The 20,625-nt window shown below is 37.6% G+C and overlaps 1 protein-coding gene across 1 annotated transcript in view; it reads left to right on the top strand.

Annotated features, from left to right (window-relative positions):
- The first annotated feature begins 498 nt into the window (after positions 1-498).
- Nme8 (NME/NM23 family member 8) overlaps positions 499-20,625 on the top strand; it is a 53,014-nt gene continuing 32,887 nt past the window's right edge. The window contains exons 1-10 of the mRNA XM_027409260.2: positions 499-531; positions 609-666; positions 845-951; positions 2,973-3,044; positions 4,750-4,866; positions 5,523-5,589; positions 6,933-7,006; positions 12,931-13,023; positions 14,766-14,971; positions 15,965-16,140. Coding sequence (XP_027265061.2) covers positions 499-531; positions 609-666; positions 845-951; positions 2,973-3,044; positions 4,750-4,866; positions 5,523-5,589; positions 6,933-7,006; positions 12,931-13,023; positions 14,766-14,971; positions 15,965-16,140 — 1,003 coding nt within the window. The remainder of the gene's footprint in view (positions 532-608; positions 667-844; positions 952-2,972; positions 3,045-4,749; positions 4,867-5,522; positions 5,590-6,932; positions 7,007-12,930; positions 13,024-14,765; positions 14,972-15,964; positions 16,141-20,625) is intronic.

Here is a 20,625-nt window from a genome sequence, read left to right as displayed (position 1 = left end):
CAGATAACATCAGTGATTTTGTTCTAAAAACCCACTAACCTTGCAGTAAGCAGGTCTGAAGAGCATGTTCACAGCCAATTAACATGTTCTACTGAAGGTGTAAGAGACAACTGCAATATCAAAAAATAAATAAAACACACAGTATAACGTTACAACATTAAAACACATGGTATGGCTTTACAATATTATACACACAACACACAGTATGACTTTACATTATTAAAACACACACAATACACACACACACACACACACACACACACACACACACACACACACACACAATTTCTTTGGTTTGTTGGGAGAATCCATGTCCTGCATGCACTAGTCTGCCTGTGACATCACCTCTTCTCTAGAGGCCAGTCTGAGCTGGCCAGTATTTTTTAAAGGGAAATTGGACATTAAGAACAAAGATGTTGTTTGGGCACACAAAGACAACAGTGCTTATATTCTCTCATGTTTCATATTTCTTTTCCTTTTTCATGCAGAAGTAGACAAATGGCAAGCAAAAAGCGTGAAGTCCAGCTACAGGTGGGTCTGTCCTGCCAGCAAGTCTTTGTCTGGTGCAGTGACACTTCCTACATCTTACAGTGTTTTGCTTTTTGCAGGCAGTTGTCAATAGTCAGAACCTGTGGGATGAGATGTTGCTGAATAAAGGCCTAACAGGTACTGGGGCACTCTGCTCTCTGTAGCTAGGGTTTGTCCCCAAGCACCTGGGGACACCTTACAGAATTCAACTCTACATTCCAAAGCTGCCTTCCTGCCTTCCTCCTCATCTGGGATGGAAATGTGCCAGTCTCTAATTCTTTGACTTTGTCTTTTCATTAATGTCACCATCGTCTAGTGATTGATGTTTACCAGGCCTGGTGTGGACCTTGCAAAGCAGTGCAACCTTTATTTAGAAAACTGAAAAACGAACTGAATGAAGATGAGATTCTTCATTTCGCCATTGTAAGCTTTTCATTTTCATTCAACTTGTTTCCTGTCACATTAGGGCTTAAAGACTCCCAAGTACTTCAAGTGTTGTCTTAGCTTAAGCAACCTGTCAATCTTCACTCTAAACAATGTTTTCCTTGGAATTTTAGTATATGTTTAGTTCTACTAGTTTGAAAATTATTTATGAGCTCTACCTAATTCATGTGGTGCTGAGATAACTCGTCAGGACTGCAAACCTTAGAAAAACATAAAAGTGAACATATGTATATTATTTCTTTTACTTCATGACATGGCCAATATATGTCCCTGAGGATATTAAAATTATGGGGACCTGTGTCCTGGGGGTCATGGAGTAGATCCCTAGATATTTATCTATGCACAAATATTTCAAAGGAAGTAATTTCTCTTTTCACCTATTAGTTATAAAAAGTGATGAGATTAAATATCATAGCCAAATTCATTTAACTCAATCATATTGATTATTCAATTTATCTATACCCAGTTAACAATTGGTTAGAATCTTATTGTTCAATGTGCCTTTATGTATAAACAGAACACTTGAGATCTATCTTGACCAATTGTAGAAATGCATTTTCAATTTTAATTCATTTAATCTTAAAAACTGAGGACTATTGAGATAGCTCAGTGGGTAAAAGCACTTGCTGGCAGGCCTGATGACCTGAGTTTGATCCCTGTGACTCAAATGGTGGAACTAGAGATAGATTCTCTCTTTTTCTCTGTCTGTCTGCCTCCCTGCCTGCCTATTTGTTTGTAACTAATATTTGGCTATGTGAGCCTACTTTTATTAGAGGTCAATTATTAATAATTATTTATTGAATATTAATCACTAAAATATGCCTTAAATTTTGCAAAATAATAACTTTTAAGATTTATTATGGAAAATGATAGGAAACATACCATTAATATTTTTTACATTGAATACATGTTGAACTAATATTGAATTAAGGAAAATATTTTCTTACTTTGCTTTCACCTGTTTCTTTCATTTGACTACCAGAGAACCGAAAATAGATTTCTCTTAGACAGATGCATACCTGAGTCAGCCAGGTGTAAACTGCTGAACAGTGTACTCCAGTTCTCAAAGCTGCATAGTCTTCAAGCAGACACAAAACTTCCACCCACTGCGTATTTTGGGCGTATGCCTTCCCTGCCCTTCAAGACACCCTTGGAGTCAGTTTGCTTCCTGACCTCACAAGCTGTCAACTAGCCATCCCCTCATCCCCTTCTGCACAAGCATTTTGTTCTTCTTTTCTTTATAATTTTTAATTTAGTACACATATGTGTCTATATCTGTGTATGTATAGGTATCTCTCCCTCTTTCTTCCTTTCTTCCTTCCTTCCTTCCTTCCTTCCTTTCTTTCTTTCTTTCTTTCTTTCTTTCTTTCTTTCCTCTCTCTCTCCTGTGTGTGTGTGTGTGTGTGTGTGTGTGTGTGTGTATACACACACGCGCGCGTGTGCACGTGTCTGCCTGAGTCTTTCTCTCTGTGTGTAAGGGGTTGTCTGTGTGTGGGTGCATGCATGTTGAATGCAAGAGTACCAAGAGACCAGAGGGGTTGGATCCCCTGGAGCTAGAATTGCATGCAGTTGGAAAGCATTGCTTTCCTAACAAAGCAAGCGAGAGAGCTCCACACCGGCCTGTAGTACAGCGCTGAAACAGAAAGTCTGCCTTGGGTGAGGGACAGTCAAGTTCAATATAGAGCCAGAAGCAAGCTGTCAGGTGGGAGTAAGAGACATTATTTGGATCAAGGACACTTGGGCTGGATTGGAGGAGTAATGGCAGGACTAGGCAGAGAGGAAGGTAGAAACATAGAGGTGAGTTTGGCTGCAGGCACCAAATAACACAGGGCTTAAGTGGCTAATGCATGCAGTTTGATCCTTAATACTACTATCACAAACCCAGAAAATGTTGCAGTCCCAGAAAAATTATGCATATCTATATCATTTGAATGTAGCATACAGAATAGGGTGGGTATTGATTTCTCATTATTGTCTAAAATATTTACAATATTCTTCAGGCTGAAGCTGACAGCATTGTGACTCTGCAGCCATTTAGAGACAAATGTGAGCCTGTATTCCTCTTTAGTCTTGTAAGTATAGCGTTCGTCATCTCATTATCAGAGTCTTGTGAAGGAGCAGGTAGCACTGAAAATTACCACGGGGCTGTTTGCTGGTGGTAGTAATTGCACAGTGTTTGCCTTATCTCTGCTTGTCTGATAATAAATTTAGTAATTTGCCTTCGGGGAGCTTGTTAAGACTATCACATACTGAGCTGATTAGAAAAAAAGACAAATAAGTTGGCATTGTCTGTAGTGAGGAACTGTTCTCAGATGAGCTGCAAGAGAGAATTGGTTCTAAGTATTCATGGATTTGTGTGAAAGCAACTATCTAACCACTCTTTCTGCTCCCAGTTCTGTGTTTACAAATGTTTAGGAATATCGTAGAGAGTTTATTCCTGAGTTGTTCTCATTGTTTTCTTTGTGGGAGGGGATGTGTGTGTGGAGGTGATTTTATGTCTTGTCTGGACGTACCTATATTTTGCATGGGACACACAACTGCAATAGTCAAAAAACAATATAATAAACATTGTTTCCTAAAACCAGTATGCATTTAAGTCCTGAATCCTGTGGTAGTCAAGAGAAATGTCAGTTGAAGCAAATACCACTTGGTCAACCTTCTGATGCAGGGTACTTAGTTTTCTTTTTTCCCAATTTCTCATTTGTTTTATTATATAATATATATATATATATATATATATATATATATATATAATTTTAACAGTAGAAATAATTATTGATAGCACTTCTTGTATTTAAGCTCGTAACTTTTTCAAAAGTGAATTATTGACTTAGTTGAATAAAAAATATAGCATGTTTTTGCATTATATTGACTGTATAGTGCTTGATGTATAGTATTTTCAGCTTTTGAAGCAATGTGGTCTTTGTGTAGAGTGACAGTTTTGAGGTTACCTAGCCTGTATGTAGTTTAAGGAATTAGGATCAGAAATTGCACAAAGGCAAGGACCGTCTGCTTTGCAACATTCTGCTTGCGGATGTGGTGATTATTTTTTCTCTCAGATTTTTGTCACAGCTTGAGAAAGTAGAGGTCTCTGTTACTTCCTACCCATCATACTTCAGTTGCTTTACTTTCCTTTGTTAGAATTCACTACATTTTGCTGATTTTCTTTTTTTTTCCAACCTCAGTCCTGTCACTTTAGATCTTAGAGTAAATTCTTTTCATAACATCACATTTTGTCATATGGTTCAAAGTCTGACTTTCAAAACCAAGTTCTCTTGTCCTCCTGGGGGTTTCATTATCTATGTTGACACCTTACTTTGCCCCAGCTGGTGAATTCTTAGTCTCCTTTCCATCAGGATCTTTCCTCCCAGCATACTGCTTCCACTAAGCCCTGTGTTCATTCCTCAGGTACTCTGTTCTATACACACCACATGGAGGACCGCTATGGGAGAATAGTATTCCCTAACTACAAAACTGCCCTCCAGCTGACCATTCATTACTTAAACACTCCCATCCTGACTTCTTTTATTAGTCATGTTTCTCAGCTAACAAAAGCTTCATTCTAGCCACAGCTCTGCTCAAGAGAATTGTCAGGCTGGTATCCGACTGAACTGTCCCATCACTATTACTTTCAAATGGCTGATTACAGTATCCTAAAGATGGTTGGTGGAATATGGGACCAAGGAGAGGGAACTTAGTTCAGAGTAAATGTTAATTATTGACTTCACATGAAAATAAAAAAATAAAAGTCCCTTAATACTTTCCTTTCTCTTGTAGAATGGTAAAATTGTTGCAAAGATTCTGGGTGCAAATGCACCACTTATCTATAAAAAGGTCATTTACTTGATAGAAGAAGAGAGGAGAATTTCAGCAGGTGAAATGAATCGTCCCCAGGTAACACTAGTGATGAATGGCTATTATAACTTTTGAAATGTGTCATATTTTGTGTTTTCCTAAAGCATTTTCCCTAATTAGATATGTCAGGCCACTTTATGTCACTGCGATAAAATACCCAAGGCAGTTGGCTAATAAAGAGGAGAGATGTGGCTAGGCTCCTGGTTTCACAGGTGTCACTCCATTGTCTTTCCTTCCTGATGCTGTAGGGTTGTGACAAGACAGCACATCATGGCAGGCAGTTTGTAGAGAACCAAATCATTCAACTTGGGAGGTGGGCAAGAAGTGAAAAGGAAAGAGAGGAATAAATCAGTGTTGTATAGACTCCTTCAAGGTCATGTCTCAAATGAATTACTTCGTTGCAACTAGGCCTTCCTAAAAATTGTCCATAGTCTCCCACTAGCACCACAGACTTGAGCTTTAGCCTCTGACAAATGGGTCCCCAGGGACACTTTATGCGAACTATAGTGCTTTATATCTAGCTAGTGCAGACATGATACAGCTTCCTCAGGAAGCATGTTGCTACTGCAAATCAAAGGTTCATTTGTGTTTTACCTTCTATTTCCCCTGGCTCTTATTTACTATAAACAAAATTTCTAGGCATTCGTTGACTACCACACTAAAGTAATTGTTCTACTTTCATTTCTCTTTCACAGTATTCGGAAATTCCACTCGTAGACCAATCTGATGTAGAGCCCGGGGAAATGCAGTATGACAGTGGTGGTAAGTAACAAAGTAATGGAGTCCAGCGACTGTATTTGCACATAGACCCCCTCACTACACTATTGTAGCAATGAAGAGTGGCTGTGTCGGGGAGAGTCAGAACAGGCTTTTAAAGACCTTCAAAGCTTACCCATGAGCATATGTTCTTTCCTATCTACTGCAACTGTCTGGTACTGGTTTCCAGTTCATCTTTCACCTTTAAACCTTGTGAGAATAATTTCTTCTTGGAATTCAGAATTTTGGACTTAATCTCAGTTGAAAATTCCATGCCTTTACTGGAGTCTCTATGTCAGTGTTTCTCAACTGGTGGGTCACAACCCCTATGAAGTCAAAGGACCCTTTCGTGAGGGTTTCCTAAGACTGTGAGAAAACTCATATATTTATATTACAATTGAAAACAGTAGCAAAGTTACAGCTATGATATAGCAATGAAAATAATTTTATGGTTGGGATCACCAAAACATTAGGAACTGTATTAAAGGGTTGCATTTAGAAAGGTTAGCTGCTCTGTGTATTTGTGTGTGTGTCTGTTTGTGTGCATGTACTCATGTGCTTGTGTTAAACTCATGAGCACACACTCGTAACTTTGTGTTCCCTCACAGGTGTGTATGTTCATTCCCTGTGGGGGTATAAAGACGAAGATTTACTTACACACAGGATCTGATATGATGGATAGTGTAAACTGTCAGTTTGGCAGAATCTAGAATCACCCAGGGCAGAAATGTCTGTGCATGTATGTGCAGGATCACCTTGATCAGGTTATCTGAGGTGGGAAGACCTGGCCACTTGTAGGTGGTATTGTTACCATTACCTGTGTCAGATCTTGAAAGGTATAAAAAGGAACCAAAAGCTCAACAGCAGCCTTCATTCATCAGTCTTTGCCTCTTGACTGGGGGGGATGTAATATAAGCAGCTGCTTCAACATCCTGCCATCTTGGCTTCCCCACCATGGGGGACTGCTTTCTTGATCTGTGAGCCAGAATAAACCCTTTCTGGGGTAAATTGCTTTTGCCGGGTATTTTATCATAGTAACAGGAAAGGTAACTAAGACAACTGATAATAGGAAGTTTGTGATGAGTGCATTTCTTACATAGTAGCTCTATTGGCTTGTGATTTTTATTTGCATAGTGCATGGCTGAAGATTCACTGACTGTTAATACTGACTGGTAAGAACCATATTTGTGATTCTGTTGTATGAGAATTGTATCAACACTACACATGTCTGTATACTTATATCATGTCTATTTAATAACCCAGATATTATCAATTCATATTTCTAGTTGCCAGACCTTTCATTATCCTGGTTCTGAGCCAAGAAAACTAATTTTTGGTTTTCCTCTTAGGGGAAATTTACAATATAGTTATTTTCAGACCTGATGCTGTACTCAGGAGAAAAAATATAGAAATTAAGGAAAAAGTAAGTAATACCAAAAGTTGTTTGATTAAATTGCAAAATAATACTTTATGATAAAAGAGAGTGCACTGAATTGCTGGTCCTAGCTCCCTCCCTCTATAGGAGTTTGCTTATTCTGCCTTACAAAGAGCTCCCTCTGTATCTTCCTTGAATTAACTGCTTTACCACCGTCCTACAGAAACTTTCATGATTTTAGACGTTAAATGGGATTGTTTATAAATGTTCTTTTTGTTTAGCTATTTGGGATACAATATTGTTATAGACTCACATTAGCTTGCTTTATTCTTGTATAATATAAATGATGGCACTTCTCAATCAATGCATGATAGTTCAAGATGACATTCAGTGCTTTCTTTTAGACCCAATGTGTATATTTATATGTATGTAAAATATAATATGCATTATATAGAAATATATATAAGATACAATTTTCACAGTTCCTTACATATATGTGAAATTGATTCTAATTCATTTGGGTAAATATTGCTAGTTTTATAAATTTAGTATCTTAAAGTGTTCCTGTTTGGTTAGGTTTTATTCCTAGGTATTTTCTTTTTGTTTTAATAAGGTTTCCCTGGTATTTTGGGGGTGGGGTGCATGTTTGTTGTCAGTGCATAGAAATGCTAGTGATTTTTTTACATTGTTTTTTTCTACTGGAGTTTGTTAGCTCTGATTTCTCTAGTTGAGTCAACAAGGTTCTTTAAGTATAAGGTCATGCCATTTACAAATGGGGATGATGTATCTTCCTTCCTGTTTGAATTCCTTTTGTTTCTTTCTCATGTCTTCTTGCTTTATCGAAGATTTCTAGCTATGGATATCTAGCAGCATATTGAATAAGAGTAGAGATAGTGAATACTCTTGTGTTATTCCAAAGTTTAGAGGTGTGCTCTCACTGCTTCTGTGGCTAGCATAGTGTTAGCTGCAGGTTCTCCACAGATAGCTCTTATTAAGTTTTGATATGCTTCTCCTATATCTAGTCTCTTCAGGGATTTTCTTTCTTTTAATTTTTTTATTTAAATTAGAAAAAGATTGTTTTACATGTCAATCCCAATTCTCCCTCCCTCCCTCTCCTCCTCTGCCCCCCCTCAGCTAACACCCTACCTATCCAATACCATTTCTGCTCCCCAGGGCGAGTGAGGCCTTCCATGGGGTGGAGTCTTCAGAGTTTGTCATATCCTTTAGGATAGGGCCTAGGCCTTCCCCCATGTGTCTAGGCTAAAGGAATATTCTTCTATGTGAAATGGGCTCCCAAAGTTCATTCCTATACTATGGATAAGTACTGATCTACTATAAGAGGCCCCATAGATTTCTCAGGCCTCCTCACTGACACCCACATTCATGGGGTCTGAATTAGTTCCATGCTGGTTTCCTAGTGATCAGTCTGGGGCCAAGAGCTTCCCCTTGTTCAGGTAAGCTGTTTCTGTGGGTTTTACCATGGTGGTCTTGACCCCCTTTGCTCATCACTCCTCCTTCTTTGCAACTAGATTCCAGTTCAGTTCAGTTTTTAGCTTCTACTTCCATCAGCTGCTGGATGAAGGCTCTAGGATGGTATATAAGTTAGTTGTCAATCTCGTTATCAAGGGAGGGCATTTAAGGTAGCCTCTCCACTGTTACTTAGATGGTTAGTTGATGTGATCCTTGTAGATCTCTGGACATTTCCCTAGTGCGTGACTTCACTTTAAACCTATACAGGCTCCTTCTTTGGTGGTATCTCTTATTTTGCTCTCCCTAGTTCTTCCCCTACACAACCTTCCTGCTCCCTTATGACCTCCTGGCCCCTCCTCTTTTCCCCTTCTCATTCTCCTATCTCCCTCTCCCCTCCCCCCATGCTCCCAATTTGCTCAGGAGATCTTGTCCCTTTCCCCTTCTCCAGGGACCATGTATGTCTCTTTTAGAGTACTCCTTGTTGCCTAGCTTCTCTGGTGATGTGGATTATTGGCTGGTAATCCTGTGCTCTATGTGTAAAAACCATATAAGAGTGAATGCATACCATGTTTGTCTTTTTGTGACTGGGTTACCTCGGTCAGAATGGTTTCTTCTAGTTCCATCCATTTGCCTGCGAATTTCAATATTCCATTGTATTTTCTCCTGCTGAGTAGTACTCCATTGTGTAAATGTACCACATTTTCCGTATCCATTCTTCAGTTGAGGGGCATCTAGGTTGCTTCCAGGTTCTGGCTATTACAAATAATGCTGCTATGAACATAGATGAACAGGTGTCTTTGTTGTATGAATGTGCTTCTTTGGGGTATATGCCTAAGAGTGGGATTGCTGGATCTTGTGGTAGACTGATTCCCATTTTCCTAAGGAGTTGCCATACTGATTTCCAAAGTGGCTGTATAAGTTGGCACTCCCACCAGCAGTGGAGGAGTGTTCCTCTTTCTCCACATCCTCTCCAGCATAAACTGTGATTGGTGTTTTTGATTTTAGACATTCTGGCCGGTGTAAGGTGGTATCTCAGAGTTGTTTTGAGTTGCATTTCCCTGATGGCTGAGGATGTTGAACACTTTCTTATGTGTCTTTCAGCCATTTTAGATTCCTCTGCTGAGAATTCTCTATTTAGTTCTGTACCCCACTCCTACAACTGATAAACACATTCAGCAAAGTGGCAGGACGATAAGAGGGCTGAGAAAGAAATCAGAGAAACATCACCCCTTACAATAGCCACAAACAACATAAAATATCTTGGGGTAACACTAACCAAACAAGTGAAAGACCTGTATAGCAAGAACTTTGAGTCTTTAAAGAAAGAAATTAAACAAGATACCAGAAAATGGAAAGATCTCCCATGTTCTTGGATAGGTAGGATCAACAGAGTAAAAATGGCAATCTTGCCAAAAGCAATTTACAGATTCAATGCAATTCCCATCAAAACACAAGCATAATTCTTCACAGACCTTGAAAGAACAATACTCAACTTTATATGGTGAAACAAAAGACCCAGGATAGCCAAAACAACCCTGTACAATAGAGGAACTTCTGGAGGCATCACCATCCCTGACTTCAAGTTGTATTATAGAGCTGTAGTCCTGAAAACAGCTTGGTACTGGAACAAGAATAGACAGGTAGACCAATGGAATGGAATTGAAAACCCTGATACTAACCCACATACCTACAAACACCTGATTTTTGACAAAGCTAAAGGTATACAATGGAATAAAGATAGTATCCTCAACAAATGGTGCTGGCATAACTGGATGCTGGCATGAAGAAGACTGCAGATAGAACCATGTCTACCACCATGCACAAAACTTTAGTCTAAATGGATCAAAGACCTCAACATAAATACAGCCACACTGAACCTCTTAGAAGAGAAAGTGGGAAGTATCCTTGAACAAATTGGTACAGGAGTCAGCTTCCTGAACATTACATCTGTAGCACAGACACTGAGAACAATTAATAAATGGGACCTCCCGAAACTGAGAAGCTTCTGTAAGACAAAGGACACAATCAGCAAGACAAAGTGGCAACTCACAGAACGGGAAAGATATTCACCAACCCCATATCCGAAGAGGGCTGATCTCCAAAATTTACAAAGAACTCAAGAAGCTAGTTTCCAAAACACCTAATAATCCAATTAAAAAGTGGGGTACAGATCTTCAGGGATTTTCTTATGAAAGGATATTTAACTTGGCAAAGCCTTCTCTACTCAGGTCCAAATGATAATGCTGTTTCTGTCCTTTATTCTATTTATATATTTAATTACACTTACTGATTTGTGTCTGTAGAATAAACCTTGCATCCTGCAGTGAAATCAACTTGATCAAGTTGTATGATCTTCTTAATGTATTTTTTAAATATAGTTTGCAAAACTTTGAGAATTTTTGTGTTTATGTTCCCTGGGGAAATTGATCTGTAGGGTTGTTGCTTTGCTGTGTCCTTATCCTGCTTTGGTATCAGGGCAATGCTGGCTTTAGAGAGAGAATTTACTAATAATATTCCTTCCATTTCTATTTTATAGGACAGTTTGAGGAGCATTAATATTTGTTCTTCTTTAAAGGTTTGGCAGAAATCATCTGGACCTGAACTTGTATTTGTTGCTAGGTTTTTGTATTACTGCTTCAATCTTACTAACTTATGGATTCATCTAAGTTATTTAGATTTTCTTGATTGAATTTTTGTAGGTAATACTTATCTAGGAAGTTATTCATTTTTCTAGGATTTCCACTTTTTTTAGTTTTTTTGAGACAGGGTTTCTCTGTGTAGCTTTGGATCCTGTCCTGGCACTTACTCTGGAGACCAGGCTGGCCTCGAACTCACAGAGATCTGCCTGCCTCTGCCTTCCGAGTGCTGGGATTAAAGGTGTGCACCACCAACGCCCAGCTTGGATTTCCACTTTTTTGAAGTATAAATTTTCAAAGAACTCTTTGATGCTTCTCTGCATTGCAGTGGAATCTGTAGTAAATTTTCTTTTTTAGTCTCTATCTAGGTCTTCTCTCTCTCTTATTTATCATGGCAAGATGTTTCCCATCTTATTTTATCAGAGAATTGAGACTTTGTTTAATTGATTCGATATATTGTTGTTTTAGTCTCCAATTTAGTAATATATATCCCAATCCTTATTATTTCTTACTATCATTTAGATTGGGCTTGGGCTCCAACTGTAAATTATTTTCTTGAGAATTCTCAGATAGTTCTTTCCTCCGTTCCCCATATACTTGTGATGTAAACATTCATAGCTGTAAAGTTTCCTTCTACACCTATCCTAGCTATATCCCAAAGGTGTTGGCACATCATTGTGGTTTCATCGTCATTTGTTTCCAGGATCTTTTCAAATTTCCTGTTTGGTTGATTCAGTGACATATTAACATCCAAGATGCATTGTTTGGTCACAATGAATTTATGTAGTTACCATTTTTTTATTATGGGTTTCTAGTTTGACAGGACCATGGCCTGGTAAAATACAGGGAGTTGCTTTTTTATATTTGGTAAGTCTTTCTTTATGACCTAGAAAGTGGTCTATTTAAATATGTTTCCATGGGCTACTGAAAATATCATGCTTTATATCTGTCAAATGGAATATTGTGTATTTGTCTGTTGCATGTTTGTTTGCTTTGAGGATGCATTGCTGATTTTCAGTTTGAATGATGAATCTGAAATTAAGACGGGTGCTGAAATTGCCTATATCATGGTCAAACTGACTTTTGAACTCCATTAGTGTTTGTTCCATAAAATTTGTAGCTGAACATTTGGTGCATGTAAATTGGTTACTAGAATATATTCTTGATGAATCATCCCCTTCTTAAATACATAATGTCTTTAAGAAATTTATTCTTACTAATTTTTTTCTTTATATATATCTTATCTGATAACAGGATTGTTATGTCAGGTTTTTTTTTTGCAGTTTCTGCTTGCTTGGTAGATTGTTATCTAATCATTTGACTCTCAGTCACACACCTTTAATAGTAAGGTGTGTTTCTGGAGGTAAGGTATCATGGGAATCTAGTATTTCAACTGAGTTAGCCTTCAAAAAACAGAAACATGGGAAAAAAAGAACTTAAAATAATTCTGACATAGTTGAGAAGTATTTTCAAATTTCAATCGTATGAGTAATTTAAACAGTGTGTGTGTGTGTGTGTGTGTGTGTGTGTGTGTGTGTGTGTGTGTGTGTGTTTTCTTGGAATTATGTTCCTAATTATGTTCTTATTTTCCTTATCTTTTTATGTTAGGATTTCCAATTTTGAGTCAGTCCACTATAATAAAAATGCTGAAATTTTTTTATTTAAGTTTTAAAAACGTGTATCTGGGGAGTATCAAAAGAACACTTTTATACATTTCTGAGCTACTTTAAACCCTGTGGATTTTCTTGGGTTCTTTACCTGAAAAGATTAAAACTAGGTAGTTATTAAGTTCTGAAGTAAATAGCCCTAATTCCTTTTACATGTTTTCCTGTGTCATGTTTGCTTCTAACCTTACCTGAATTGAAGATTACCAAAGAAGGATTTGTCATAGAAGTACAGGACAACATGTTTCTCCCCGAAGTGCTAGTGAGGGATTTCTATGGTCATTTAGCAGACCAGGTAAGAAGGCTTTTAAAAATCCACTGTGTACTCATTTACTTATTTACACTAACACACACTAATATAATATATGTATATTCAATTACAGTATTTGCTATAAGTTTAGATTTTATTATAGAGTAGAATATTAATAAATTAACCAACTGAATAAACTTTTGGTGACTTGGTGATGTCCATACCCTAGTGATGCCAAAGATGGTGGCTCTGAGATCATCTCCAGTGCTCCAGTGTAAACAATAGCGCCCAAGCAAAACTGAATGTTTTTTTTTTTTGAAGACTTATTTCTTCTATTTTCTCTGGAAGTGAACAGCCAGTTCTCTCCCATCAACTTTCAGACCTGGCTGAAAGTATTCCTTTCCATCTGGTACACAGGGATGCTGTAACCCACACTTTGTCTGTGTCCTTTCTCTAAGGCTATCCTCCAGCAAGTTGTCTTCTTCCTGGAAGAATGAAGTAAAAGCAGCATTCAAAAAATTTTAAAGGGGAATGGTTATGACTTTGAAAGGGAGACCTATATTTTAAAAACACTCTGCCACTGTGATGGGCAGTAGTAAATACATGTGACTATTTGGATTTAAATTCACTCAAACTAAATAACATTTAGAAATTGGAGTCTTATTTACACTATCCATATTTTAGCTGCTCAGTAGTCATATCCAGGAATATTGTTAGGGAGTGCCCAGTGTGTTACTCATAGAGAAAGGTCTGCTGGTCAGCACTTGAATAACTGATGTACTATTTCAGCTCTCTCTCTTGGTTCCAGTTTCCACATATATAAAATAAAGAAAAACCCTTAAGAATGTCATTGAGAAGCTATTAGGTCAGTGAGATTTCTATCAGTGTAATGAATATACCCCCCAAAAGCCAATTAAAAAGGAAAAAAAGCTTCATTTTTGTCTCATAACTTCAGACATTTCATTCCATAGTGGCTTGGACCCACAACTTTGGTGTCTGTGGTGAGGCAGAACATCATGTTCAGGAGATCATGGTAAACTAAAGCTGCTCACTTTATGAAGCTTTGAACAAAGAATGATTGAGAGGAGACATCAGAGTCCTAGTAACTGCTTCAAGAAAATACCCAGTGATTGAACAGCCTTCCATTTAAGAGTTTCATTTGCTTTCAGTAGCAATCATGTCCTGGTGACCAAGCCTTTATTAGCACACGGCCACTGGAAGACATTTTAGATCCAACTGTGACTGACTTAGAAACTGTGGGATAGAGAACCAAAAGATTTCCCCCACCACAACTCTCTTTCTCTCTTTCTCTTTCTCTTTCTCTCTCTCTCTCTCTCTCTCTCTCTCTCTCTCTCTCTCTCTCTCTCTCTCTCTCTCTCTCTCGTGTCTGTGTTAGTTCTTTGAGATTCTGTACAATATAATTATTCATTTCCCTCCTTCTCCCAATTACTTCTAGATTTGCCTCCTCTTCCCTACTCACACAACTTAGTGACCTCATTAAAAAGACAAAGCAAAACAAAATAAAAATGCATTTTAACTAGCCCTTCAGATGAATTGCCCACATCCTGGTGCTGGGAAGTAGTTGTGTGCACTATCTTTAAAATCATTTTCTACTGGGTGTAAATGTTTATTATGTAAAAATGTTCCTGCAAACAGAAGGTTTATGAGGGTAACATGGCGTTGTTAATAACCACAGAAGGGAAGATGTCACTGTTTTTTCACAGTGACCACCATTTTAATGCCCTTGTGCTGGGATCCCAAGGGAAACAGTTTCTCATCTTTTGTAGCCGGACTTTGAAGAGTTTGTATCATTTGTCACACGTGGCATAAGCTGTGTGCTCGTTATATCTCAAGGAGAAAAAGAAGTAGAAGAAGATGTTATCCAGGAAGAATCTCAACCTCAGTCTGAAGCAGAAGAGGAGGAACCATCTGAGCATCCAGAAGAGACTCATGTTAGGTTTTCACCTGTGATGCTAAAGAAGAAAAGGGACAGGTAGCTAAGGCCAGATCTTTATCACTCATTGTGTGTCACTTGGTGATGGAGCATAATGAACAATTGTTTCAAAACCTAATATTTTTAATGTAGATACTATGAATGTTTTTCAGCCAACCTAGAATATTATGTGTTCAGAAAATGGGAGACTTCCCTCAATGTTTATGTCAGGAAAATTAGAAAGGGACTAGCTTTCCCTGCTGACCTCTCTAAGTCTGGGACACCATCTGACTTCATTGTCTCAGGCCTAGAGGAAGCATACACTGTCTCGGTCAACTCTGTCCATATTCCAATATTTTCTTCCATCTTCTAGGCTCCCTGTCTTAAGACACTTACTGGTATAAAATTGATAATGACAAAATAAATGTATGCCTTGATAATACATTTTTAGATGTTTCAAAATGAGCAGGCAATTATCAGAATGTTGGTTTTATGTGTTGCTGTCCATGGCCCTTATTCTGCTAAAGACTAAAAGTCATAGTTTGATACAACAGTTTTGCAAGACGTGCCAGAATGAGTGTGGTGAGTAAAAGGCTTTGTGGCTAGGCCCACAAAGCTCTGTGTCCCAATGCTACTGCATTGTCTGTTGGAGAATTACAGGATGTTTCCTCCTTGCTTTATAAACTGTGGGTTTTTCCTGTGGTTTCTGGTCACTTCATATTTCTCAGGTATCAGGTAATTCTAGAATTTGTTTTGCTATTGTATTGTCGGGCCTAGAACCTAGAGCCTTCTGCATGCTACCCAAGTGTTCTAACCTTGAGCAAGTTTTTGATGACATTTAAAATTTTAAGCAGGTGAGAACAACACAAAAGGGAATTCAATGGATGCCAAAGGGTGTTGGAAACAGTGGGAGTTACTTTCAGAGTGATAATATGTGGTCAGAAAGAAGTTTTATATTGTGTTATTAAGCTCTAATACATTAACATATAAGTTTTCATACAAGTTTATGCCTTAAATTACAATAACCTCAGGTTATGTTTTATATCTCAACAGTTTGCAAGACTATTTGGATAGACAACATATATCTGAGTTTTGTGATATTGAGGATAATGTATCTAAGGTTTCTATGATAATTGACATATTATTCCCTGATTTCAAAACCATGAAAAGCATGAATGTACAAAGGACCCTGGCATTACTGCGGCCAGAAGTCTATGCGGAAAATAAAGGTAGGAAGTGAAGCCCAAAGTAAGAACTTGGTGGGTAGGACTTGAAGGTTGAGTTATCACTTTCTCAATAATAATGGATAAAACAACTTTAGCAGAAGAATTTATAAAGCATTTTCTAATCTGTGACTTTGCTGGAGTGTGTATCACCATTGTCAGGACACATCAAAGGATACAAAGAGCCAGGACAACTACCTCATGTTTGCACTGCCTCAGCACAGAGGTCTGGCAGAGGCTGATCCAAAGTGTGACCTAAGTAAGATGTTGTTCCGGGTCTACTTCATTTGTAAAACTCAGAAGATTAAGATGAGAAAGCATATGTAGAGTGCCTGGCACTCGAGTGTTAGTTTTTATTTGCTTGTTTGTTTTTCAGTACTCTGGATGGTGCACAAACTCTCGTTCTTATAGTTAAACACTCTAACCCTGAGCTATAGCCCCATCCCTAAGTGCTGGAGATTTAAAATCCTATTCCATAGTTACACAGAAAAGCAAATACTCCAACGTGAGACTAGAGGTTCTAGATAATACCATTCATTCATTCATTCACTCATTCTTTCATTTATTTTGTATGCCTGCTGTCTGGAAACAACATTGGCATTTGTATAGGATCTTTGGCACAGTACAGGGATATCATCATAAAATACTGTATTGTAACCCTAGCTCCACTTATATTTTGGCCGGGTAATTTTTTTTGAGGGTGTAGGTGCATAACTCATCAAATGCTATATTGTCAAATGTCATCACTTTTGACCTCTAGGTGTCAGGGGCATCCCTCCCAAGCTAAATTGTAACAGCATGAATGTCTCTATACATTGATTGTCAAATGCCCTGAACAGGACTGAGAATCATTGAGAATGCCATTATGTCATCTGCCTTGGGGGTGCATGCAAATTCTCCCTTTCCATCTCTGTGCCTTGGTTTCTTTTGCTTTTTTCTCCTTGAACAGGCTGAAGTGTCTGTGTGATGCTGATTAGGAGCTGATGTTGAACAGGAGTAGTGAGACATCATATCTTAAAGCAAAAGGTTCAGATTTTGTAACATTTGGTGCACTATTAGCTATTAATTAAGGAAATTTCCATATATTAAGTGGCTTAAGGTGAATTTTCTTTCTTGTTGAGAATGCTTTTATTTTTATTTTATTTTGCACTGCTAGGGATTGAGTAGATAGTATGACTTATTGTAAATGAATGTTATGTTGTAAACAATTTATTATTTGTCTACTGCAGCTATGTATTTTTCTATACTTGATAATATGGTGGATTACTTTAATTTTTGAAGATTGAACCAACCTTGCATAGCTTGCTGCATCTTGTGTGCTCCTAAGCACTTTTGTGTTTGTATACATGGGAGATATTTGTGGTTTTTTATGATAATTTGGTTTGAGTGTCAAAATAATATGTAACTTAGATAAAGAGAGTAAAGAAAGCCTTTCCTCCTATGTTTTCTGGAAGGCAGAATGCCACTCTCTTCAAATGGTTCCTAAATATTTTCTAGGATTTGTTAGAGAAGTTACCTGGGTCTGGAATTTTCTGTTTGGGAGGTCTTACTCTTATTTTGTATTTTGTCCTTTTGGAATTTTTATCATGAACATGTTGCTTTTTAGATGAATAGACTTTATGCTTTAAGACATTTTTATCAAACAAGTAACCTACCTATCTCAAAGCTCCCATGTGCAGAGCTATGCTCCTGCCCTGCTTTTCTTATTGAAACCATCTTGTATTATTATAATATATTGTAATTAATGCCATAGTACTATTACTCTACCTAAACTACAGTTCATAATGTGTATGCAGGTCCACTCTTGGTTTTGAACAATCTAAGTGTGGAGAGAAACACATGATGCATTTTTTTCCTATTGCAGATTAGATCAGCATGGAGACTCAGGCCTGAATGTCCCTATGCTTCTTGTGCACACCCTACCAGATCTGAGCTTTCTGTTGCTTTTCAGTTTGTCTTTCCAGAATGCTGTCATTGAAATTGCATAGTACACATCCCTTTCAGATTGACTTCTTCCACATATTAATGTCGACTAGGATTCCCCATGGCTTTAAAGTTTCATAGCTCATTACTTAATAATTATTGCTGAATAACATTCAGTTGTAAAAATGCAGTGGAGTTCATCAGGTGATTTATTAAAGTACATTTTTCCCAGTTTTAGTTTCTTTCACTTTCAAGAATGAACTGCTACAAACATTCATGCAGAGGTTCCTGAGCTGACATAAGCTTTCAATTTAACTAGGTAAATAGCTAGGACCATGATTTGTGGACCATGTGGAAAGTTGTACTTTAACTGTGTAAGAAACTGCCAGAGTGCATTTCAATGTAGTTATACTATTTTCTATTCTGCTATCAATGAATTAGAGTTCTTCTTAGCCTGCATCTTTGTCAGCCATTGTACTGCCAGTTTTGTCTGAACTAGTACATACTCAATGATACTTATTTGAGAGTTTCCCATTAAGTGTATGTAGCTTGGCATTTTTTTAACATGCATACTAGTGATGCCTATATCTTCCTTTATGGTGTGACTTCTTAGATCTTTCGCTATTAGCTTCCAGAGTGGATATCAAATGAGCCTGACCACAATGAGATGCTTAATATTTCAAATAAAAAATATGCTCTAATTTAATCATTTGATGAGATCTTTAGCTTGTATCTGATTTTTTTGTTTTCTTACTACTAAAATTTCTGATTTCTTTGTATATTTAGAGCCTAAGTCCTTTTCATATATGTAGCTTATAAATATTTTCTCAGAGGTTTTATTAATGTATTTTATAGAAAAATACTTAAATATGGTCTGACATTTACATTATTATAAATCAATTATAAATAAAGCTAATGAGTGTTTATCATATTTGTAATTGGTTTTTATTTTTGAATATTTTCTTGGCTTCTTTCCTTTTTATGTCTCTTTTTCTGTCTTTTTTCACTTTAAATGAGCATTGAAAGATTCTCCCCTCTTCTCTTAGCATATTGTAAAAAACTAATTTATTCTTCTCACCTCAAAAGTCTAAGTGCATGTGGCGACAGAGCCTTTAAGAAAGCTATTCAAATTAAGTGAGATCATAAAGGTGAGTCTACACAGGGATTGATGCTAGGACCGTCCAGAAAACATTATTGTGATATGATAGGATATGGCAAGTTGCTCTTCTCCCAAGACAGATCAAGTAAGTCCATGCAAGTCTACAGTAAAAGTATACACATCCCTAAGCTAGAAAGGGAGACCTCAACAGGAACCAAACTTTTTGGCATCTTGATCTTACACTTCTGTAAGAACTGCTGGAACTATGAAAAACTAAATTTTTTGCTCTTAAATCCACTGAATCTCTGACATTTTCTCATAGCAACTCAAGCTGTGAGAAATTTCAGCATATAACAAGCAATGCAGATAGCAAGTACTCACTGCAGATAATAAGCTATGGGAATAATAAACAGTACAGATAACAAGCACTCACTGAGGATATCAAGTACTGTGGATAACAAGTACTGCAGATAACAAGCAATGCAGACAACAAGCAATTAGGATAACAAGTAATGTGGACAAGTACTGTGGATACCAAGTACTGTTCACAACAAGTACTGTGGATAACAAGCACTGAGGATAAGAAGAACCGTAGATAACAAGTACTGTGGATAACATGCACCCCGGATAACAAGTACTTCAGATAACATTACTATGGATAGCAAGTACTGTTCATAACAAATACTGCAAATAACAAGCACCAATGGAGAAGAACCACTGCCAATAAGAAGTACTGTGGATAACAAGCACTATTAATAACAAGTACTGCAGATAACAAGCACCAGAGATAACAAGTACTGCGGACAACATTACAGCAAATAACAAGAATTGCAGATAACATGTATTGCAGATAACAACTGCAGTGTTCATCAAAAGTACTGTAAACAACATTACTGCAGATAACAAGCACTGTAGAATGCAATACTGTGAATAACAATACTGCAGATAACAAGGACTACAGATAGCAAGTACGGTGTATAACAAGAACTGCAGATAACATTACTGAATATAACAAGCACTGCAGATAACAAGTACCACAGATAACAAGTAGTGCAGAACTGTGGATTATGCTAGTGCAGATAACAAGTTAACTTTCTCTTGTGCTTTTCTTCCTTTTTTCTTGAGGATATTCTGTCAGATAATTTGACAGAAAAGAAACTTTATTAGTGATAACAACTGCTGTTAAGCACTGTCTTAATGGTACCAAGTGTCACACCAAGTGTGCAATGTGAGGGAAGGGAAGGGACTATTCTGATGCTTCTTAGATGCATATTTAAATTCTCCATCAGTTACAAAGGGCAAGTTCCAGCCATCCAAACCCTAAAAAGGAAGAAAGGACCACCACCATCATGAAGACGATGCCTCCAACCATTGGCAGGACTCGAAACCACCAGTTCATCATCACACATGGAGCTTTTTTCAGTCACTCTTCCACGTTTGTCTGCCTGTTGGCTAAACTCTTCCCCTAG

The sequence above is a fragment of the Cricetulus griseus genome, chromosome 3 (assembly GCF_003668045.3).
Source record: "Cricetulus griseus strain 17A/GY chromosome 3, alternate assembly CriGri-PICRH-1.0, whole genome shotgun sequence".
In the NCBI taxonomy this organism is placed as follows: domain Eukaryota; kingdom Metazoa; phylum Chordata; class Mammalia; order Rodentia; family Cricetidae; genus Cricetulus; species Cricetulus griseus.
The sequence above is the reverse complement of the archived record's forward strand: the minus strand, read 5'-3'. Positions and strand labels throughout refer to the sequence as shown.